General features: G+C 32.3%; 3 protein-coding genes across 3 annotated transcripts in view; 1 reads left to right on the forward strand and 2 right to left on the reverse strand.

Annotated features, from left to right (window-relative positions):
* Positions 1-280: 280 nt before the first annotated feature.
* mus312 (mutagen-sensitive 312) lies at positions 281-5,514 on the forward strand. Its single transcript, XM_013313344.1, has 5 exons — positions 281-469; positions 553-3,382; positions 3,784-4,019; positions 4,569-4,721; positions 5,318-5,514. The coding sequence occupies exons 2-5, from the start codon at positions 814-816 to the stop codon at positions 5,390-5,392; spliced, it is 3,033 nt and encodes a 1,010-aa protein (XP_013168798.1). The 5' UTR covers positions 281-469; positions 553-813; the 3' UTR covers positions 5,393-5,514.
* A 64-nt stretch (positions 5,515-5,578) lies between these two features.
* On the reverse strand, positions 5,579-8,485 carry LOC106118658 (protein IMPACT). Its single transcript, XM_013313345.1, has 6 exons — positions 8,319-8,485; positions 7,866-8,098; positions 7,440-7,572; positions 6,962-7,065; positions 6,294-6,500; positions 5,579-5,940 (listed from the first exon to the last, which is right to left on the reverse strand). Exons 1-6 carry the CDS (start codon positions 8,343-8,345, stop codon positions 5,847-5,849), a joined length of 798 nt encoding a protein of 265 aa, XP_013168799.1. The 5' UTR covers positions 8,346-8,485; the 3' UTR covers positions 5,579-5,846.
* Positions 8,486-12,122: 3,637 nt separating this feature from the next.
* Positions 12,123-18,915, reverse strand: part of Poxn (paired box pox-neuro) — a 42,731-nt gene continuing 35,938 nt past the window's right edge. Inside the window, exons 4-5 of the mRNA XM_013313484.1 lie at positions 15,516-15,717; positions 12,123-12,873 (exon numbers count right to left, since the gene is read on the reverse strand). Of these exons, the coding sequence (XP_013168938.1) occupies positions 12,188-12,873; positions 15,516-15,717 (888 nt within the window). The 3' untranslated portion in view covers positions 12,123-12,187. The remainder of the gene's footprint in view (positions 12,874-15,515; positions 15,718-18,915) is intronic.

Here is an 18,915-nt window from a genome sequence, read left to right on the forward strand (position 1 = left end):
GCTTTTATAAATTTTGAATGTCACATTTATTTATATCAATAAATTAATGGCAAAAAAATAAGTTTGAAGCTTCTAATTGTATTATTCATGATACTTCCATACAACATTTCATCCCCTCTTTCAACCTTTTGCAAACTCTTTTTTCGCACAAAAAGTAGCCTATGTCGTTTCTGCGGCTCTAAACTATCTGGTTATCAAAAATAATTTTAAAAAAAATCGATTAAAGCTTATAATTTATGAATCTAAAAAAGAATTGTAAAAATCGATCTTTTTTAATCGAACATTTTTTTCACATCCCTATGTCACAATATTTTGTCTTGTCTTCCCGTTCTGTTTACAAAATGGCTATAGGTGTTGATACTTCGAAATGGAAACCTAGAAAATTGAAAGGAACTCCCGCTGCAAAAGTCAGTAATATAATTGGAATAAGTGTGCTGACCTTTGGTGTGATTTGTGGTGTATTTTACCAGTAAGTATATACTTAATTTGTTTATGTAATTTTACTTTTATGGTAGCAAAAGGTTATGTTGTCATTTCCTAATTATATTACAGATTTTCAAATATAACTGCAAACTTTCGTAAAAAACTAGAGCCATTATATGAGGACCCTGAACCAGAAGTAGAAAGAAGACTTATGATAGCAAGTGGCTTAAGAAATAAATCGGGTGATATGATTCGAAAACAGATGGAAGAAGACGCCAGGCCTGATACACCTGATAAATAAGAGAAAATGTATATAATTTATGTAAATTTATTCTACAGTAGTTAATAAATGTGTAGGACTTATGTTTGTTTTAATTCTGGATAACTTTAATGTTAGAACAAATTGTAAAAAGCAAATTTTTCCAAAAATCTGGAATGGATGAAAGCTTAACAGACTTTCAAGAGAAGAAAAACATTTGCACTGGTCCTAAAACAAAAAAACCCAGAGTGAAGAAGCTAATTTCGAAAAAACGAATTAAAGGACAAAAAGATATTAGATCATTGATAAGACCAAAGAAAAATGAACTTTTGACTTTCACAAAGGACTTCAATGACGTGTGTGCTCAAGGCGGCATAGATGTTGACTCCCAGCAGTTGCAGTTAGCCATAGCACTATCAAAATCACTTCAACAGTCAGATCAGGCAGAAACTGTAGATTTCCCAACTAATTTAACCTCACAAGAGAGGACAAATAGGATTCGGAGAACATTGCAAGAATATGGATTCAAAATACCACAAGCTAAGATAAAATTAGAAACTTTTAAAAGAGTTAAAAAGTATAGAAAACCATTCAAATTGTTACAAATATCTGAAGAGGAGAGAATTCAAAAGATTTGTAACAAATATTCACAAGTATTACTTGAAAATCCAGATAAATCATATGAAAATGAAACAAATTGTTGTAACATTAATAATAAACTTTATCACATAGCTACAAATATAACATATGAATATATAAAAACCAATGAATTATATAAAACTGAAATATTTGATGAAATATCAGTTTCCAAAGGTAATTTACTGAGAGATTGGTCAGATATACCTGGTCGTCCAGTAAGTCCTAACCTTGTAGAAGACTATGTTATATCAATGCAAGATATACAATGTTCTCAAAATGAGTTAGATATAATTTTAAGTGGAAGGTTATTTGCTGCAAAAAATATTTTAAAAACAAAACTAAATTCATACCTTAATACAAATGATCAAGTTAACAATATTCCAGAGATTAATATTACTTATGAAAACACTAAATTAACTGATAAAGGTTTAAATGAATTAGAAAGTAATCAAGGAAATCTATCAACAATGGTACATGAACAAAATAGAAGTAATTCACCAGATATTTTTGACGATGACCCATCTATAATTAATCATTCAATTAGTGAGAATCAAGGCGCTAAAAAGGAAAGTACCAAAACTAGTGATGTTAGTATATTAAATTTGACTCCAACAGTTACTAATAAGGAAGTTAGTTCTCAATCTTTAGATAATATAACTAAAAGAAAATCAAATGATTTTATGGACTTAACTGAATGTGTTCCTATAATATCAAATTGTAAAACAAAATTACTAGAAACAATCAATGAAATTGAGTTAGCACATAATAGTATGGAATTCACTAAATGTGTAAATCCTATTTCACAAGAAAGTAACATTAATAAGGAACAAATAATTAATTTTTTCAGTATTCAAGAGTGTGTTACATTAGATGAAGATTCAATATCTAATAGACATGCTGCAGTTTCTGGAAAAGATCTAGACTATTCTTCCGATGATACTATTATACTTAAAGATGATTTTATTGATCTTACTCAGAATTGTGGACCAAAAGTCTTAGTAGAAGATTCTTTGAAAGATGACATGGAAATAATGGATCTAACTCAATCATCCAATTCTAATGAATTACCAGCTGTGAACATTCCTGGTACACAAAGACTTTCTCCAGATGACACCATTATTCTACCATACGGTAGTGATGCCATGCCTCAAACAAATTTTAAAAAACTAAATAAAGATGTCATAGAGGTAAATGATCTAGATATTTCGGACGATATTTTGACTGAAATTAATTCTAAAGCACACAACGAACCAACAATAAATCACAATTCACAGCATTTAGACGAAGATTTTGCAGCAGATCAATCATTTAGGTCAGAAAATATTGAAAATGCACAAGAAAATGGTATTAATATTGATTTGACTCAATCATCACATTCCACTATAGATGATTACCATGAAAACTCTAACAATAATGTATTTGAAAATTTACAAATCAACGATTATGACAGTCTTGGTAAGAAAGGAGATATTTCTATAGATTATGATGAAATTGCTGTTGACCAAGTAGAAAATATTAGTTCCACAGATGACGAAAGTAATATACAATCAAAGGAAACTAATTTTTCACAATCACCTAATAACATGAACAATTCTAAGAATGATATTGTTAGCGGTAACATTTCAGATTTTAAACTTTGTGATAGAGAATTAAACTATTCTTTATATAAATCAAAAGTATATGATGATTTTGATGATATTTCAATAGTGAACGATAACAATGAAGTCCCTAACAATCATAAGTCAAATAATATATCTTGCTATAATAATTATACTATAAACAGATCATTAAGTGAAAGTGATCTTACAAATGTAAATATTAATGACATGACAAAGTATGTAGATAAACAGGTCAATATAACTCTAAGTAAATCAGCTTGTTCTACTCCGATTAAAGCAACTATTACAAATGATAAGATATCAATAAAAACACCAACAAATTCTGAATATGTTGTTAAATTGGTTGAAGTTACACCAATGTTAGATTATGAAGCTATGTCAAGTCCGGAAAGGAATAAAGAATTAGAGAAATATGGTTTAAAACCATTTAAACGGAAAAGAGGTGAGATTATTTTTTATATCATTTATAATTTTTTATAGAACATAGGTAGATGTGATGACATCTTATATTATAAATGCGAATGTTTCTATGGATGGATGTTTGATAGAGGGTATCTCCGGAACGGCTCAATGGATCTTAATGAAATGGCACAGGTGTAGAACAAAGACTGGAAGGACACAAATGCCATTAATTATTATTTTTTTAATTCCGCATGGGCGGTGTCGCGTGTGACAGCTAGTTTTAAAATATTTACGACAAAAACTGGGAACATAAATCTGTTATTTTTTAATTGTGGTGAATCTCAGTTCTGAAAAAAGGAATTAAACATGTTTATTTGGATGGAGGAATATTGTATGAGTGCATTCTTTTTTTTATTTAATTCCCTTTTCATATAATTTCAGCCATACAACTTCTTACACACTTATACAACCAAACACATCCAGTCATAGAACAATGTACAGAAGATGTGCCATTTAAGAAATTTAAACCTAATTCACCAGAAGAAAATAGTTTAGAAAAAAACAATATTGCATTGAATAAAGAAAACATTTATAGTGAAACAAAAACTATTCCTGATATAAAAAATATTGAATGTTGTCCTGATGATTGGATTTTTCAGAAGAGAGAAAAAGCTAAGGTTTGTCTATTTCAATATTTTTAAAATAAACTTACGATTAATATATCTTATTAATATAAATGCGAATGTTTAGATGGATTTTGGTTTGAAGATCTCGCCGAAATTTGGCATAGATGTAAAACATAGCCTTGCCGAACACATAATAGTAGCCTATGTGTTCTTTCAGGCTATGTTTTAAGTTAAGTTTTTTTAATTCTGTGCGGACGGAGTCGCGGGCGACAGCTAGTATACTTATAAATCATTAGGAATAAATAGAATTAAAATTCTGCCGTTCAAATATTTTCCGTTGAAACTGAATAGCAAGAGTCATATTATCCTATAAGTAAGACCTCTATAAGAAAAGAATTTGGGTTAGAGAGAAACCTCTTTAAGTGGTTTCTTGGACTATATTTAGGTTCACTATTATCGTTAGCAAATTAACTGTACATTTAGATTGCTGTGACACTTGTTGGCCGCATTCTTCCAAAAAAAAAACAAAGGCAACAAAATGTGTCCATCAAATGTCACTGATAACTTTCAAATGGTTAAATTAATATTTTCATATTTCAGGTGCATTCCTGTCCAGTTCCTTTACACATAGCATTCCACAACTATGTGTCATGTCGAAGACATTTACGGGAAGCAATACTTCGATATGAACCCATCAATATAGATGTTATACACAAAGATCTTGTATCATACGGATATAAATACAATCCTAAGGTAATTAACTACTAGATGTCCCCACTGATGGCCTCGGAGCCTATCCTAATTTGGGGGTCACTAGACCATAGTCAAGTCAAGCATGCTGGCCCAGTGCGGGTTGCATCACAATGTTTTCCTTCTCCATAAGAATGTCGGATAAATGCTACGTAAATCAAAATTTGGTACATGCTGTGATTCAAACCCAGGGCCTGCAGATTACTTATGAAGTTTTTAACCCCAGCGCCACCGAAGCTAAGGTTATTAGTATGTTTAAAAAAGCCAAATTGATTGTACATTTTAATAATGTAGCATAGTTTCCTTTTTTTACTCATATCATATGAGTCACAATGGATATTATGCAAGTTACTGATTTCGTTTGTCATATTTATTTCAAAATAAGCTGTAGCCCGCGACTCCGTCCGTGTGGATGTAAAGAAAAAAAATTAGTACCCTACATGTTCTTCCAGGCCATGTTCTGCATCTATGTCAAATTTCAGCGAGGTCCATACAGCATTTCTAGACATACCTTCTAATTGACATCCATCCATTTTAACTTTTGCATTTATAATATTAGTAAGATATAGACAATTTATTGATTCATATCTTTGTTTCAGGATCTACTAAAATTTTTGGATAGAAAATGCATTACTGTGAAAACGGCAGATAATAATGCAAGGAATAGTAAATAATCTTACTAACTTATGTGACAAGTGAATTTGTATAAACTAGAACATAGCTAGTTGGATTTAAATATGACAATATTGACAATTTTTCTGTGACATAAGAATTCAATTATGTTTTTAAAGTATTTTAATTATTTATTAGCCTATTTAACTTAACAAAATGTTTACAAAATAAATTTGTCTATGTAATTATGTTATATTTTCAATTGCTGGTATAAAATTTGAAATAAATAAAGTACATTATTTCAGTCAAGATTCATTTACAGTAAGATCACAATTTTAACATTACTATGTACAATAAATACACATACATACATATTCAGCCATAATAAGCAGTTGCCATAGCAACTAACCGCAGCAACATGGCTGATTTCAAAAGCTTCAAGCATATTTTTTCCTTTTAAATAGTCCTCCTTTAAAATTAAATCTTTCCTTATAACAATCATGACATAAGTTGGTGTCATTTTTTGAGTAGACCTGCTTGTTGAATGACCTGCCTTGTGGCATTATTAATATGACGGAATCTATCCGGACCAAGTTGTATGCCACCATACCTGCAAATAAGAATGAACAATAACTAATAGTATAAAACCCTTTTTATATCATATGGTGCAGACAGGCATGCAGCCATCTTTCGCCTAAATAGCGAAGCGACATCAGGCCACAAACATACGCCATTGAAGATACGTTTTCTACCTTTAATAGACGGAGGTGGGGACACACAGAATGAGAATATTGTCACCTCCGTAAAATCCACTTTCCCGTCTCATCCTTACCTTATAAAAAAAAGTGTGAAGAGTAACAGGACTACTATAAGGCCTAATACTTAAAATATTTGGTTTTTTGTATTAAAAATATTCTTTGGATTGGAACAACAGGTAAATTATAATATTAAGTTTGTCCATACCATCTGGAAACCACAACTAATGTGTTCTTCTGATCTAATATCTGTAGCAAATGCAACATTCTACCACCAGCATGAGCCTCGCCGTCGTCGTCGCAGTCTTGTAATATAGACACACCTTTTTCAGTACTCCGTTCAATGCGGTATGCATACATATTGTGTGTAGCATTCAATATCTTCTTATTTTGTTTCAACTTGGCCAGTACTGCACTGAAATATACAGAAGAGTAAATAAAAAATAAGATTCCACAAAGGTTGATAAAGACTTTAATATTGAAAAAAGGTAAGGCAAAGGTATTGAAATTGCTTCAGCCAAGTTTCAAAAGTTGTCCTACATTAAGTCAACCCAGGCAAGACATTGGACTTGCCAAATGAGTGGTTATAAATAAACTAGTTACCGACCGCGACGCCGTCCATGCGTTATTAAAACTAAAAAAAGAGTAGCCTATTGCTCTTCCAGATCATGTTCTACATCTGTTTTAAATTTCCTCAAGATCTGTTGATCCATTCCGGTGATACATTCAAACTAATCCATCTATCTAAACATTTGCATTCATAATATTATTAAGCTAAGCAAATGTTGCAAAAAGAGGCTCAGAATATGTTTAGAATTAGACCCAGGCTTTCACAGACTTGATGAACAGAATACATATGTTAATTATGATACTCACTTGATATCGTCAATGGAGTGTACTTCAGCTGCATGACCTTGAAATGAACTCTTTCTATCAACAATGACTTCGCCATGTGTTATTTCAGGACAATTTATTACCATCTACAACAAATAAAATTAAAATCAATTCCTCCTTAGATTAACAAAGGGAATTGCACCCGACTTCATCCAAGCAGAATTAAAAAAAAGTTAATTGGTAGCCTATGCATACTATGTCCTACCACTATTCCGAATTTCAAAGAGATTCTTGCTCGCTCTGGAGATCATCAGCTTACTATACATCCCCACTGAGGGGCTCGGAATATAACCTAATTTAGGGGTGAGTAGGCCATAGTCAAGGCTATGGCAATATCTTCTAACAAACATCCATCCAAACATAAAATAACTGTAACTCTTTCACTTTATCATGTTTAATATTGATTTGGAAGTTAAATGCTGATTAAAATTTCTTATGTCTATAATATTATAATACATACCTCAGTCAAATCCAATAACTCTTCAACATGTATATTGTTGGTTATTTTTTTATTTTCTTTAGGTTTTATTTGTAGTAGCTTTTCTCTTATTTTTTCTACCCATTGGTAAATAACTGTCTCACCAACATTTTCTCTAGAAAGTGTGAAAATAGAATGCATTAAGAAACATATTCATTAGTAGTTGTCACCTGCGACTATCCACACAGAATTATAATAACTAGGAGTCCATGTGTTTTTTCAGACTATGTTCTATAATTAATGTAATAGATAAGTCCTACAGACGAATTATAAACATGTGCTCTGTTAGAATCAATGTATAAAATTAAACAAAAAATATTTAAGTTAAGTATATAAATGTGACAACTCTCGCAAATATTTGATACAAACATATTCATTTATTTTGTTATTTTATAATATTTTACTTACAAATATACTTCATCAAGGCTTTGGTGTAGTTTTTCTTTTTCTTTCCTATCCATCCAAGGAGCTGATAATTCATATTTAGGTGGAGCTTGTGCAGGGTATTCGGAAGGCATTGTTACATACAAAATAACTTCATGGTCATTTTCTTTTATTTTTATATTATACGACCTAGTTGCTTCACTTTCTGTTGTCCAATCTTCTCCGTAAATAGAACATAAAGCCTCTACTTCTTCAATCTATAAATAAGTACCGGAATAATTTATTATTTAGCAATCACATCAGTGTCTAGGTGTTTAGGTTTTAGGCCAATAGTTAATTTATTTACAAATGCATGTTACAATATTACGAACAAAGTAAAATATTGCTGGATCGTAAGAGTCCAAGACAAGAGTTCTATGACAAAGAAAAGCTATAGAATTTTGGAATTATGTACCAAAGTACTTTAGGTTAACTTACTTGTTTGGTTAAATTGTCAGCGTCCATGATTACATCAAATAGTACACAGTTCAATACAATTGGAATTTGCTATTTAAGAATAGTTCATTTATTTCAGTTTGTGTACATTTAATGAAAAAAGTATCAAGTTATAGAACAATTTTTAGTTCAACTTAATGTTGATGTTGTCATTCATGATAGTGACATGTTAAGTCAAAAGTGTCAAAACTAATTCGTCCTAAATTAGTCATTTTCATAAATTATAATTAATTTCAATTGTTTTTTGTTTAGGGTGCTTAAAATAAATAAATAAAAGTAAGTAACATTTTAATTATTCAATTTTGTGAATTTGAATACCAAAAATATATTTTATTTTGCATTTATTTCTGGCTTTGTAAGTAACTTTATGTGAAAAATACATATTTTTTCCGACTCCCGAAATAAGTCGTTTCAGTTCTAATTAAGTTCTAAAGCATATTCAGTTTTCAGGTCTTCCATTTTCTCTGTGTCCAAAAATACAATTATTATTCTTAGTTCGTGAATTGTGTATCATAATGTGAATAAAATTCTCAAAGTTGTGTTCCAACTTGTGTTACTGTACTGGTTTTTCAAAGAAATGGTAAATATGTGATATAAAAAGAGTGTGACAGTGCTAGTCCTCCATGCCATCTTCTACCAACGGAAAGAGAAACATCATAATATGCAAGGTATTTAAAAATTTTCCATCAGTTAAATTTAAAATATTTTTTGTTAATATCAGATCAGATCGTATTTTTTAACCGACTTCAAAAAGGAGGAGGTTCTCAATTCGTCTGTATACATTCGTAATTTAAGCTCAAAAAATAATCTTGTTTTCTTGAAATTTATGATCATTTTAACTTTTGACCCACTTTGACATGCTACTAAGTAAAATGGCACTTAATTAGGCGCAAATCATAAAGATTCTAAAATGCTACAATACTATGATAAAACCTGCGAAAATTGTAAGAACTTAATCCTTAAGAAGAACTTCTTCTTACTTTCTGTCCTCACCAAATTTCAGCCATATCGGTAAATTCGGAACTGATTTACCGATATGGCTGAAAATTGGCGAGGAGGTAGCTTAGAGCCAGGAGACGGACATAGGATACTATTTATTATTTTTTATCCCCGAATTTTTGCCTTGAAGAGCTGCTTTTTATTTAACTTACTAATATTATAAATGCGAATGTTTAGATGGATGTGATGTGGATAGATGGATGGATGGGTGTTTGATGATATCTCTAGAACGGCTGAACGGATTTCGATTAAATTTGGCATACGTATAGAACATAGTCTGAAAGAACACATAGGCTACACTAATTAAGTTTTTTTTTATATATCCACGCGGACGTTGTCGCGGGCGACAGCTAGTTAGGTATAAAACCTGGTATGCTATTAGGAAATCTACGATTATTAAATATTCCCTGTCAAATAATACATATCGTAATGCATTAACTTCTATTAAGCTTTATGTAATTGCTACAACAGTATGCAAATACAAAACATAATAGGCGTATTATGGAAATACGTCGCAAACCGGAAACTTTATGATTCCATGCAAAGCTTTGATTCAGTCACACGATGTTATTATTATACAAAAGAAATTGTTTTCAATGAAACACACTTTTTCCAACTATATTTTTTTTATTTTAAAATTGATATTATATTTCTTGAAAATATTTCGAACTCGAACTCTACGTTTGGCAATTTTTTTTAAATATTAGATAATCAACTGTTTAATTATTTTTGGATGCGGTTTATGAGATTAAAGTACCTATGTATAGTCTGAGGGGTGAGACAAAATGCATTGGATTCGAAGCGATTCCATTGTGTACTTCAAAATGTATGGAATTGACGCGCGACAATCACGTGACTTATCAAAGGTTATTGTAAAAGTTAAAAAAAAAAACTAAGCTCCATACATTTAAGTTCGTTATGGCATCGCTTTAGAGCGATGCACTTTGTCTAACCCATGACCAGAAATATAAAAACCCTTTTCATATTACGGAAAAATTATAGAACTAATTCCTATGTGCACAATACAAAGTGAAGAAGCCGATAGCGCACCCAGACAGGGTTTTTATATTCTTGGTTAGCCTATGTGAGTTTGTATGGGTTTCTTTTATTAACTGGGTTTTCCAAAAGCGTGATTAGTTTACACATGCAAGAAAAATAAAAGACAGTTTTTCCAATATTTGGTTTATTGTGCTGTAATAAACAACTAGTTGTGTAAATCCAACATTGGCATTGTTATTTATTTACGTAAATGGAACAAAATGGCGTCACCCAAAATTTTAAAATTGTAAATAAAAAATTAACATGACTAAAATGTATTTTGAATATTATATTTCGGTGTGATTTAGAATTTAACGTGTCGTTAATTAGTATATGTATTTAAGAAATATATTTATAGAAGAGTTTGCTGCTCATTTTTAAGGTTCCGTACCTCATAGGAAAAAAGGCACCCTTATAGGATCACTTTGTTGTCCGTCAGTCTGTCTGTCAAGACCTTTTTTCTCAAAAAAGCGTGAAGCTGGAATTTATATTAAATACTCAAGTCTAGTCGCTAGGTGCTGTGAAGAAAGAACATTTCTAAGCCAACGGAATCAAAAGATACAACCGTTTATGTCGCAAATTTACACAAATTTACGCAAATTTTCGACATTCGCAATTGAATCACAACCTACAGTGTACATCCCGTGTACTTAATATCTAAAAAATTGACACGAAGCAACCTCGTAAAGCACAGATAAAGGAAAAATTACGAAAACCGTAAACTTTTAGTTCAATCATATTTTTAAATATTTCCAGATTAACGCCATTTTGAATCACTCAAATCTATTGTTTTACACTAAAGATATTTTTACAACTATTATATATAATTTCTAATATTTACTACAATCTACATGGTTATTAATCTTTTATATAAAGCAATACTTAATATGGCTATCTAATAATGATTCTAATGCTAAATTTACTTAACATAATTCTATACAGTATCACAGAGTCATAATACAAAGTCCATTCGTTTTATTTCAAATACGCCGTAAAAGTTGGTGCACTGGGCAGAAGAGCATGCTTCCTGACGTGCCTAATCAATGAAGAAGCGATTATAGCACAAAGACTATGAACTTGTAACCTACAAGTCTCAGGCTTGTAACAATGTATATTTTGAATATCGCCCGAAGTGCTATTGATAAAAGAAAACTTTTTTATGCAACCTGTGCATGTTACAGAAAAATTTAAAAACATACAATGCGTGGAGATATCCTATTTGCATTGGGTTAGCTTTATCTATACTAATACTATAAAGAAGAAAGATTTTTGTTTTTGATAGCATTGAGCTCCGAAACTACAGAACTGATTTGAAAAATTCTTTCAATGTTGGCAAGCTACACTATCTCTCGGTGGCTATATTTTTAATGAAGTCGTAAGCAACTGCTATTATTAAACTACTTGACTGGACTTTGCACTTATTATATCTACTTTTTCTATCAGAAAACATCACTAAATTACACTACCTAATTATTAGAATTCTGAATTCGAGTTACGTAGGCTATTTTAAAATCTTAATTAATAGTACATTGCCTATTTAAATAATTAGTTTAATTTTTGCGCTAACTAAATTAAAAATTTAATTAATAAATAACGTTATATCTATAACTATTACAATTAATTACACTTAAAAACTACATTCGCATAATATTACTACGTAAGAGTATTTTTTGTTTACTAAATTTTTTATTTGAAAATTGAAAGAATACAAAATTAATTTTGAACTATGAAAGTGTTAATAAATTATCTATATGCCGTAAAGAATAGATAATGAACAATGGCCTTCTTTTGCCGTTTACTTTTTAAAAAAAAGTTTAGTTTCCCGCCTTTATTTCTGAAGTAACAGTTTCATTGAAACAATCATTTGACACTCCGCTTTGCACGGAACAGTAACTGGCTGGTGAACTTCTATCGCTAGAATTCTTTTCTTGATTATTATATTCGACCATGGTTCCGCTCGGTTGTCGTGGTATATTCTGGAATGCGATTGGATACGGATTGGATATCTTATCTGGTTTCTTTAATAATTCTTCAATTGAATAAGGATTTTTCTTTTTTTCTTTCTCTTTTGTTTTATGGTCTTGTTCATCGTCCGGCCGGTCAGTGCTATCGTCACTTGCTTCTACCGATATGTGTTCGGAATGTTCCGATTTAACATCATCTGTATTAATTCTGTTTAGTAGATCGCTGTGTAGATTGAGGTAAGGGGTAAAGCTTTTAGAGCCCGTGTGGTATGGCATCATGATCCTCTGCCAAGGGGATATTGGGTAAGGTTTCAATAGCCCCTGAGCTTGGACTTGATTGGCCAAGAGCCATGACGTGGCAAGTCTTCTGTCGTAGATCTGAGCGGGGTCTGCCGATTGCGATGGATGTATTCTGACAGCTGAATGAGCGAAGTACGGTGTTGTTTGTTGGGGAGGTAGTGAAGTAGGTGTTAATGATGTCTTCAAAGCCATGTAGTCCATTACGTTAGGAGACAGCTCTGGTTGAGGATATGGTTCTGAAAAGAAGAAAAAAGTTAATTATTTTACATGAATATGTTACGCCATAATTTGCTTGATCAAAGTTAGCGTAGTTCTTTCTATTTCGGCCAAACCATTATCGGACCTAGCAGATGGAGTCTGCGGCATGGTATATATAGGTCTCATAAAATTGTTTTTTTTTTAAATTTATTATTTGCATTCTTTTTATATTTGCTTATGAACTTGTAATCATTTTCAAAGTAAGTCTTATGGGACTGACATGTTCAAAAGAAAGTCCCTAAAAATTGAAGAAAAAATACTTATTAATTAAAAACGATATTATCAAATAAAGGTGATTCCTTTATAACAGAACTGTTGATATTAGAATAAGTTTTAAAAGAATAAAAAACGATTAACAGGTGCCGTTTTTAATCAATAACAATTCAAATTAAATGTGAAAGCATAGAAAATAATCGAGACAGTCGACATTTTACAACTTTGTCGTATAATGGAATACTAAATAACATGCAAGGAGGTTATAAGACAAAGAAATAGACAACATACGTAATAAATTATTCAGTTACTTATTTTAAAATATATGAATATTTACAAACATATTGTTTATAGGAACAATGTAAATAAATCTTCACAAACTAGAATTGTTCCAGACAGTTTATTTAGTATTTTAGAACACTCATCAAATTACACAGTCACAGAACAAGCAAGACAAGAAAACTCTTTACAATAATAGAGAATAAGAGAAAATCATAACTTTAAGGTTATTTTTTTTCTTCTGTTTGAATAAATAAATGCATTGCGTTCTGTACTGACATGAAAAATTATAACAAAATGGCGGAATAAGACGCACTAAATATAGAAATGCAGTGAATGCGTTAAATAATTGTAAATACTTATAAGCACTAAGGTATCTTACTAATATTATAAATACGAACGTTTAGATGGATGGATGTTTGAACGTATCTCCGGAACGGATCTCGATGAAATTTGGCACAGATGTAGACCATTGTCTGGAGGAAGACATAGACTATTTACTAAGATTTTTTTAATTACACGCGGACGGCGTCGCGGGCGACAGCTAGTATGTCATAAGTGCGCATATGTTTACGTAAATACAATTTATAATCTGTGCGTGTTTGTTATCTTTGAGGATTATTAGATTTAAAAAAAAAACTATTCAAATGAAAGTTACTTTAGTGTGCTATCACTTACTAAACTTAAATTATAATTTATTTAAATGATGTTGGTAATTGTTGAAACAAATAACATTATAATCAGCATAATTTATTGTTGTTTGCGCAACTATATAATAGTTTGAACAAAAAACTTCCTGCTTTTAATATAAACTTTGTATAAAAATCCAATTTATTGGTGAGAATAATTTTGTTAACTTCCATTATCAGGATTAATAAATTTACATTGGGGGTAATTCAAGGTATTTTTAATAGTTAACATGTCTTTAGTGTATGATTATCTCGTTTCGGAATAATTAAATAAGAAAATAAATTGTTAAGTTTGACTTCCTTGCACCTGTCTAAAGGGAAACATTGGGTGTGTCTCGTTGAAGTGTCAGTAGTACTTATACTGTAATAATTAAATATCAAATTATATTTGATTAAATGATAAATGAATTAAACGTAAATGTCCAAACGTAATATTTATGAGTATTAGTATAACCTTTTTCATGTTATTTTGACGGACTTTTTTATTACTTTTAACATTTATATATTTCGGCAAAGGTCAATTAGTACGGTAATAAATAGAAAATGAAACTAGTTTGGACCATATTTCTGTAAGTTTCCATTGTAGAAACAAACAAAGAAACATATTCATCAGCTCACTAAACGTACCCCCAAGGGCGATTAGGCCAACCACGCTGGCCAAATGCGGGTTGGTTGACTTCATACATATCTTTGAATTTCTTCCCAAATATGTGCAGGTTGCATCACGATGTTTTCCTTCACCGTAAGAACGTCGGATAAATGTACATACATATGTGAATCGGAAATCGAAAAACACATTGGTACAAGGCGGGATTTGAACCCAGGACCTGCAGATTGCAAGTCAAGTACTTGACCCCTGAGCCACCGACGCTCTCATTTTTAAGAGAATAAAAGACGTAATTTTTTAAATATTTGTTACAGGTTTGTTTCGGCAGGGGCGACGTAAGGTAAGTAAGCATGCTATCTAAAATATCCTTGATGGTAGAACTGTAATATTATATTACGTGTTTATCGTAGAAATTACTATTGTTAAGAAAACCGACAATGTGCCGGTGTATCGGCGCAATACTAGACCGACTAAAACATCCACGCTTACGTCCCTTCACTACATCAATCTGACACTTGAGTTTTGAACTAAAGCGCGTCATTCTATACAAAGAATTTATCTAATTCTGTCTTAAACTAGGTATAAAATGGAAGGAATGTTCGCTAGTACTAGTTGTGTAATCGCGAAAACCAGGGGGAGATTATAGGTATATAGGGATGTACCTATAAATAATAAACGCGTATTAAACTTGTTATTGTAGTCCAACAATTCCTAACATGATCCAGTACCATTGGAATACACGGAAGACAAGATAGGATGTACAATGGTTTATCGAAGCCAGTATTATTTTAAAAGGAAAGGAAACACTTTGGAAATATAATATTATACTTACCATGTCCACTCCTCGGTTCCTCATCACTCCAGGCGAGACCGCTGTTCCTCAAAATCCTGTTGACTGAAGACACCGAGGGGATGGAGTGGGGCTCGCACACTCTCGCACTGAGCAGTCTCTCCCTGATTTCCCATGCGAACATTCCTGGATTCTCTTGCTTAAGTCGAAGTATCTTTTTTACGACAGTTGGTGTTGCCACTTGCTGGAAAGAAATATTTTGTTAATGTTATTGATTTTTTTATCTTAAGAGCGTGAAAGAAAAAGGCAGTGTTTGTAATCCTATTGAAAATCTATGTCAGAATTTTGCGACCGGTACAAGGTGTTTGACAATACGTTTTTTCAATTTTTTTTGATAGATTTGTTGGTACAAGGAATTTGACTAAAAATCCAGGGATTTTTATCTGGAATACATGTAAAACCACACTGGAATGCACTTTGTGAATTCCCCTGCGGGTTTACATTTTAGCAATTATTATCCAGCGTTGGATTTGATCACTGGACTGGAATTATGTAAACATAACCGAAGTCCGAGTACGACAAATAAAATCGCTTATTAATTCTTCTGTGAACGTTACGCCGTTAAAAAAAGTTGATGAAAAGCTGTAAATATTCGCGTAGAGGTCGATAATAACACGGAATTACTAACATGTCATGAGGCGGTGATGAGCAGTGCACGCGCGTTAATGCTAGTTTTACACGAAGGCGGTATAGTGAGGCTGAGCAATAGGATAGTGGTAGAAGTTTTTAGGCGCATGTCGGCCATTAGTTGGACACAGAGTGTCAAATGAAGAGGTCCTCCTATGAGTCCGTCAAAAATCGAAAATTTTGCAGACCATCAAAATGACAATAGAATCTTACCTCGCCCACGTGTCGCACGACAGATATGATTGCCTCCAACTTATCTTGATGGGAAAAGTCGCAAAATCCAAAAGTGGTCAGGAATTGCGAGTGGCGTGATGTATACATTTTTGTATTTTTAATTGTTGTTTTGACTGTAATAGTGCGCTCTAGTAATAGTTGTACAGTAGTATCCTACTGCACTACCTCAGGGTTCTGTCCTCGTGTGAAACAAGCATTAATGTCTGTTTAATAACGCCGCTCGACCGTGATGTTTGTATTTACTGGGAAACGTGTCATTTACCGCCTCGAAAGTGTGAAAGTCATACATTTTTCTTATAATGGGAAATGCGAAACGTTAATCTTTGTAGGGAATAAACGGGATCCGAGTATTGTCTCTACACACTTCTTTTACTTATGAAACTATTGCTTAGGACCGTACTCATAGTTGTGAATTTTTCAGAAAGAATGTCTCTTAGTGTTAAACTAAAACTCTGAGTACGTAAATAATACTAGATACAATCTTTGAAATCTTAATGAAATAATCATGTTTATCAAAAAAAAACTAGTAACAAAAATAGATTCAGGGTAATAAAATCTACATATTTAAAAATAAATTTCTCAAAAGAGGTTTTTTGCACACCTGTTATGTATTGTAATAATTTGCATTTCTCTTATTTAGGTAATTTAGTGAAACTATTCATCCGAGGAAAGCCATGAATAGTTGTTAGTTTAGATTTTTCTATTTCATTTTAACATAAGTTTTTACCGGAATACAAACAAACGTCACATAAACTCTAGTAACGTAATATAAAATGGCCATATATTCAGAAATAAAAAAAAACAAACTCGTCTATCTTGATGTAGGGCCACATTGGTATCCAATCTGATATACCGATAGAGGCGCACTCTAACGTCGCCTAATGAGCCTAAGCCGAGTTATTATTGCAAGCAGATGTCCCATTCTCACGGACTTTATCATTTCACTGCCAATATTTTATTACACATCGGGTGTACTAAAGATATAATATGTCTAATGAAAATTCCAACACTAATCAACTACTCATAAATAACACGAAATATTCGACGGCTTTTTTATCAAGAAACATTCTATTGTTTTTTGGCAGAATGCAGCATGTATCGTAGAAATTTTAATAAAATAAAAAAACTACTGTCAAATTACGCCATAGTCAAAAGCAACATTTTTATTCTGCCATCGGCAATTTACATATTCGTTTTTTAATGGAATTATTTCAAGAGTTATTTTTAAGCCATATTAATATCAAATGTCGGAAGTTTTCATCAGCATTTTTCCTAAGAAATGCATGAGCCTAAAATTGTCTAATTCAAACGGCCAATTATCGAAATTCAAAGTCAGAAATCCATTAAATGTATCCTATTTTTTGCTACGTGAACGCACTCGCATGCAAGCTTTAAAAAATAATTATTAGTCTTTTAAGGAGGCTGTCAAAGATAATGTTTAAATAGTAGCCTTCGGTAGTAAGGTGTGGCGAGACCGCACCGCATATGGTAGGCGTTAATTTTGGTAGGAAACTGGTGATTACGCTATTAGATGCTCAATCGATATCCTATTGAACGCTCAATTTTAACGCCGTCTTTTTTTCTTTTTCTAATCGTAGGCCGCGCAGGTTGCCAGTCACACTGTAATTATTTTGACGTATCCACAAAAGGCACTGTCACAATATTTTGGACGAATGTAAATGCATATTTTGAAAATCATTTTAAATACAATATTTTAGAATTACTCTTGCATTTGATGGTTATTTCTTTAAACCTTTTTTTTAATGTTTTATCAAGATATTCAGTAAACAATATAAATGTGAACAAGAGTATAAATATTGTTTGTTGTCAAATAATGTGACAAACACGTAAAGTTTGACAGATTGTCAGATCGTTTACCGGGGTACTGACAAACGTGCAGTTATAGTATAACAGCTTTAGTCTATTCTTTGCAATAAATTAGTTTCGATTTGAAACGGCTTAGACGATACGGTGTAGAATACGGTATAGTGGAGAGCGAAGCTGAGACCGCGTACGCCGGTAGCGGACTGGCGGCCGGTCACGGCGTCCCGTTCTCTGCGCGACGCTTTTTGCTGCGCGCGCGCATCAATCATACTCTGACACATCCAATATCGGTTTTTGCGCCGGCCGCTACGCGAGACGCAACAAAATGGCGCTCGTAACTGTCCACAAACGCGTGGACGATTAGTGTTTCTTATTACCGATTTCTATTAGACTTTCCACCTTCCTGATGGGGTGAAAGATAATTTGCCGGGGCGTGAGATCCGTTGCTTTAATGACGGATTGATTCGATATTAATTCGAGGGAGGAAGATGTGACGTTTCTCCGTTAATATTCGCTTAATGCGGTGTTGCAGGTGCCTTCACTAGTTATCTAGGAGCTGCCGTGTTTTTATTGACATCAAAAAAGTACCGTACCTCTAAAGGCATTAATTAAGGCTTTAGTTATGACCAATTTAGGTGTATTACAAACTTAAGTAGTTTTTGCTTTAATATGTTCGTGTATTACTGCATAACGTTAT

The sequence above is a fragment of the Papilio xuthus genome, unplaced genomic scaffold (genome assembly GCF_000836235.2).
Source record: "Papilio xuthus unplaced genomic scaffold, Pxut_1.1 DF827570.1, whole genome shotgun sequence".
Taxonomy (NCBI): Eukaryota; Metazoa; Arthropoda; class Insecta; order Lepidoptera; family Papilionidae; genus Papilio; species Papilio xuthus.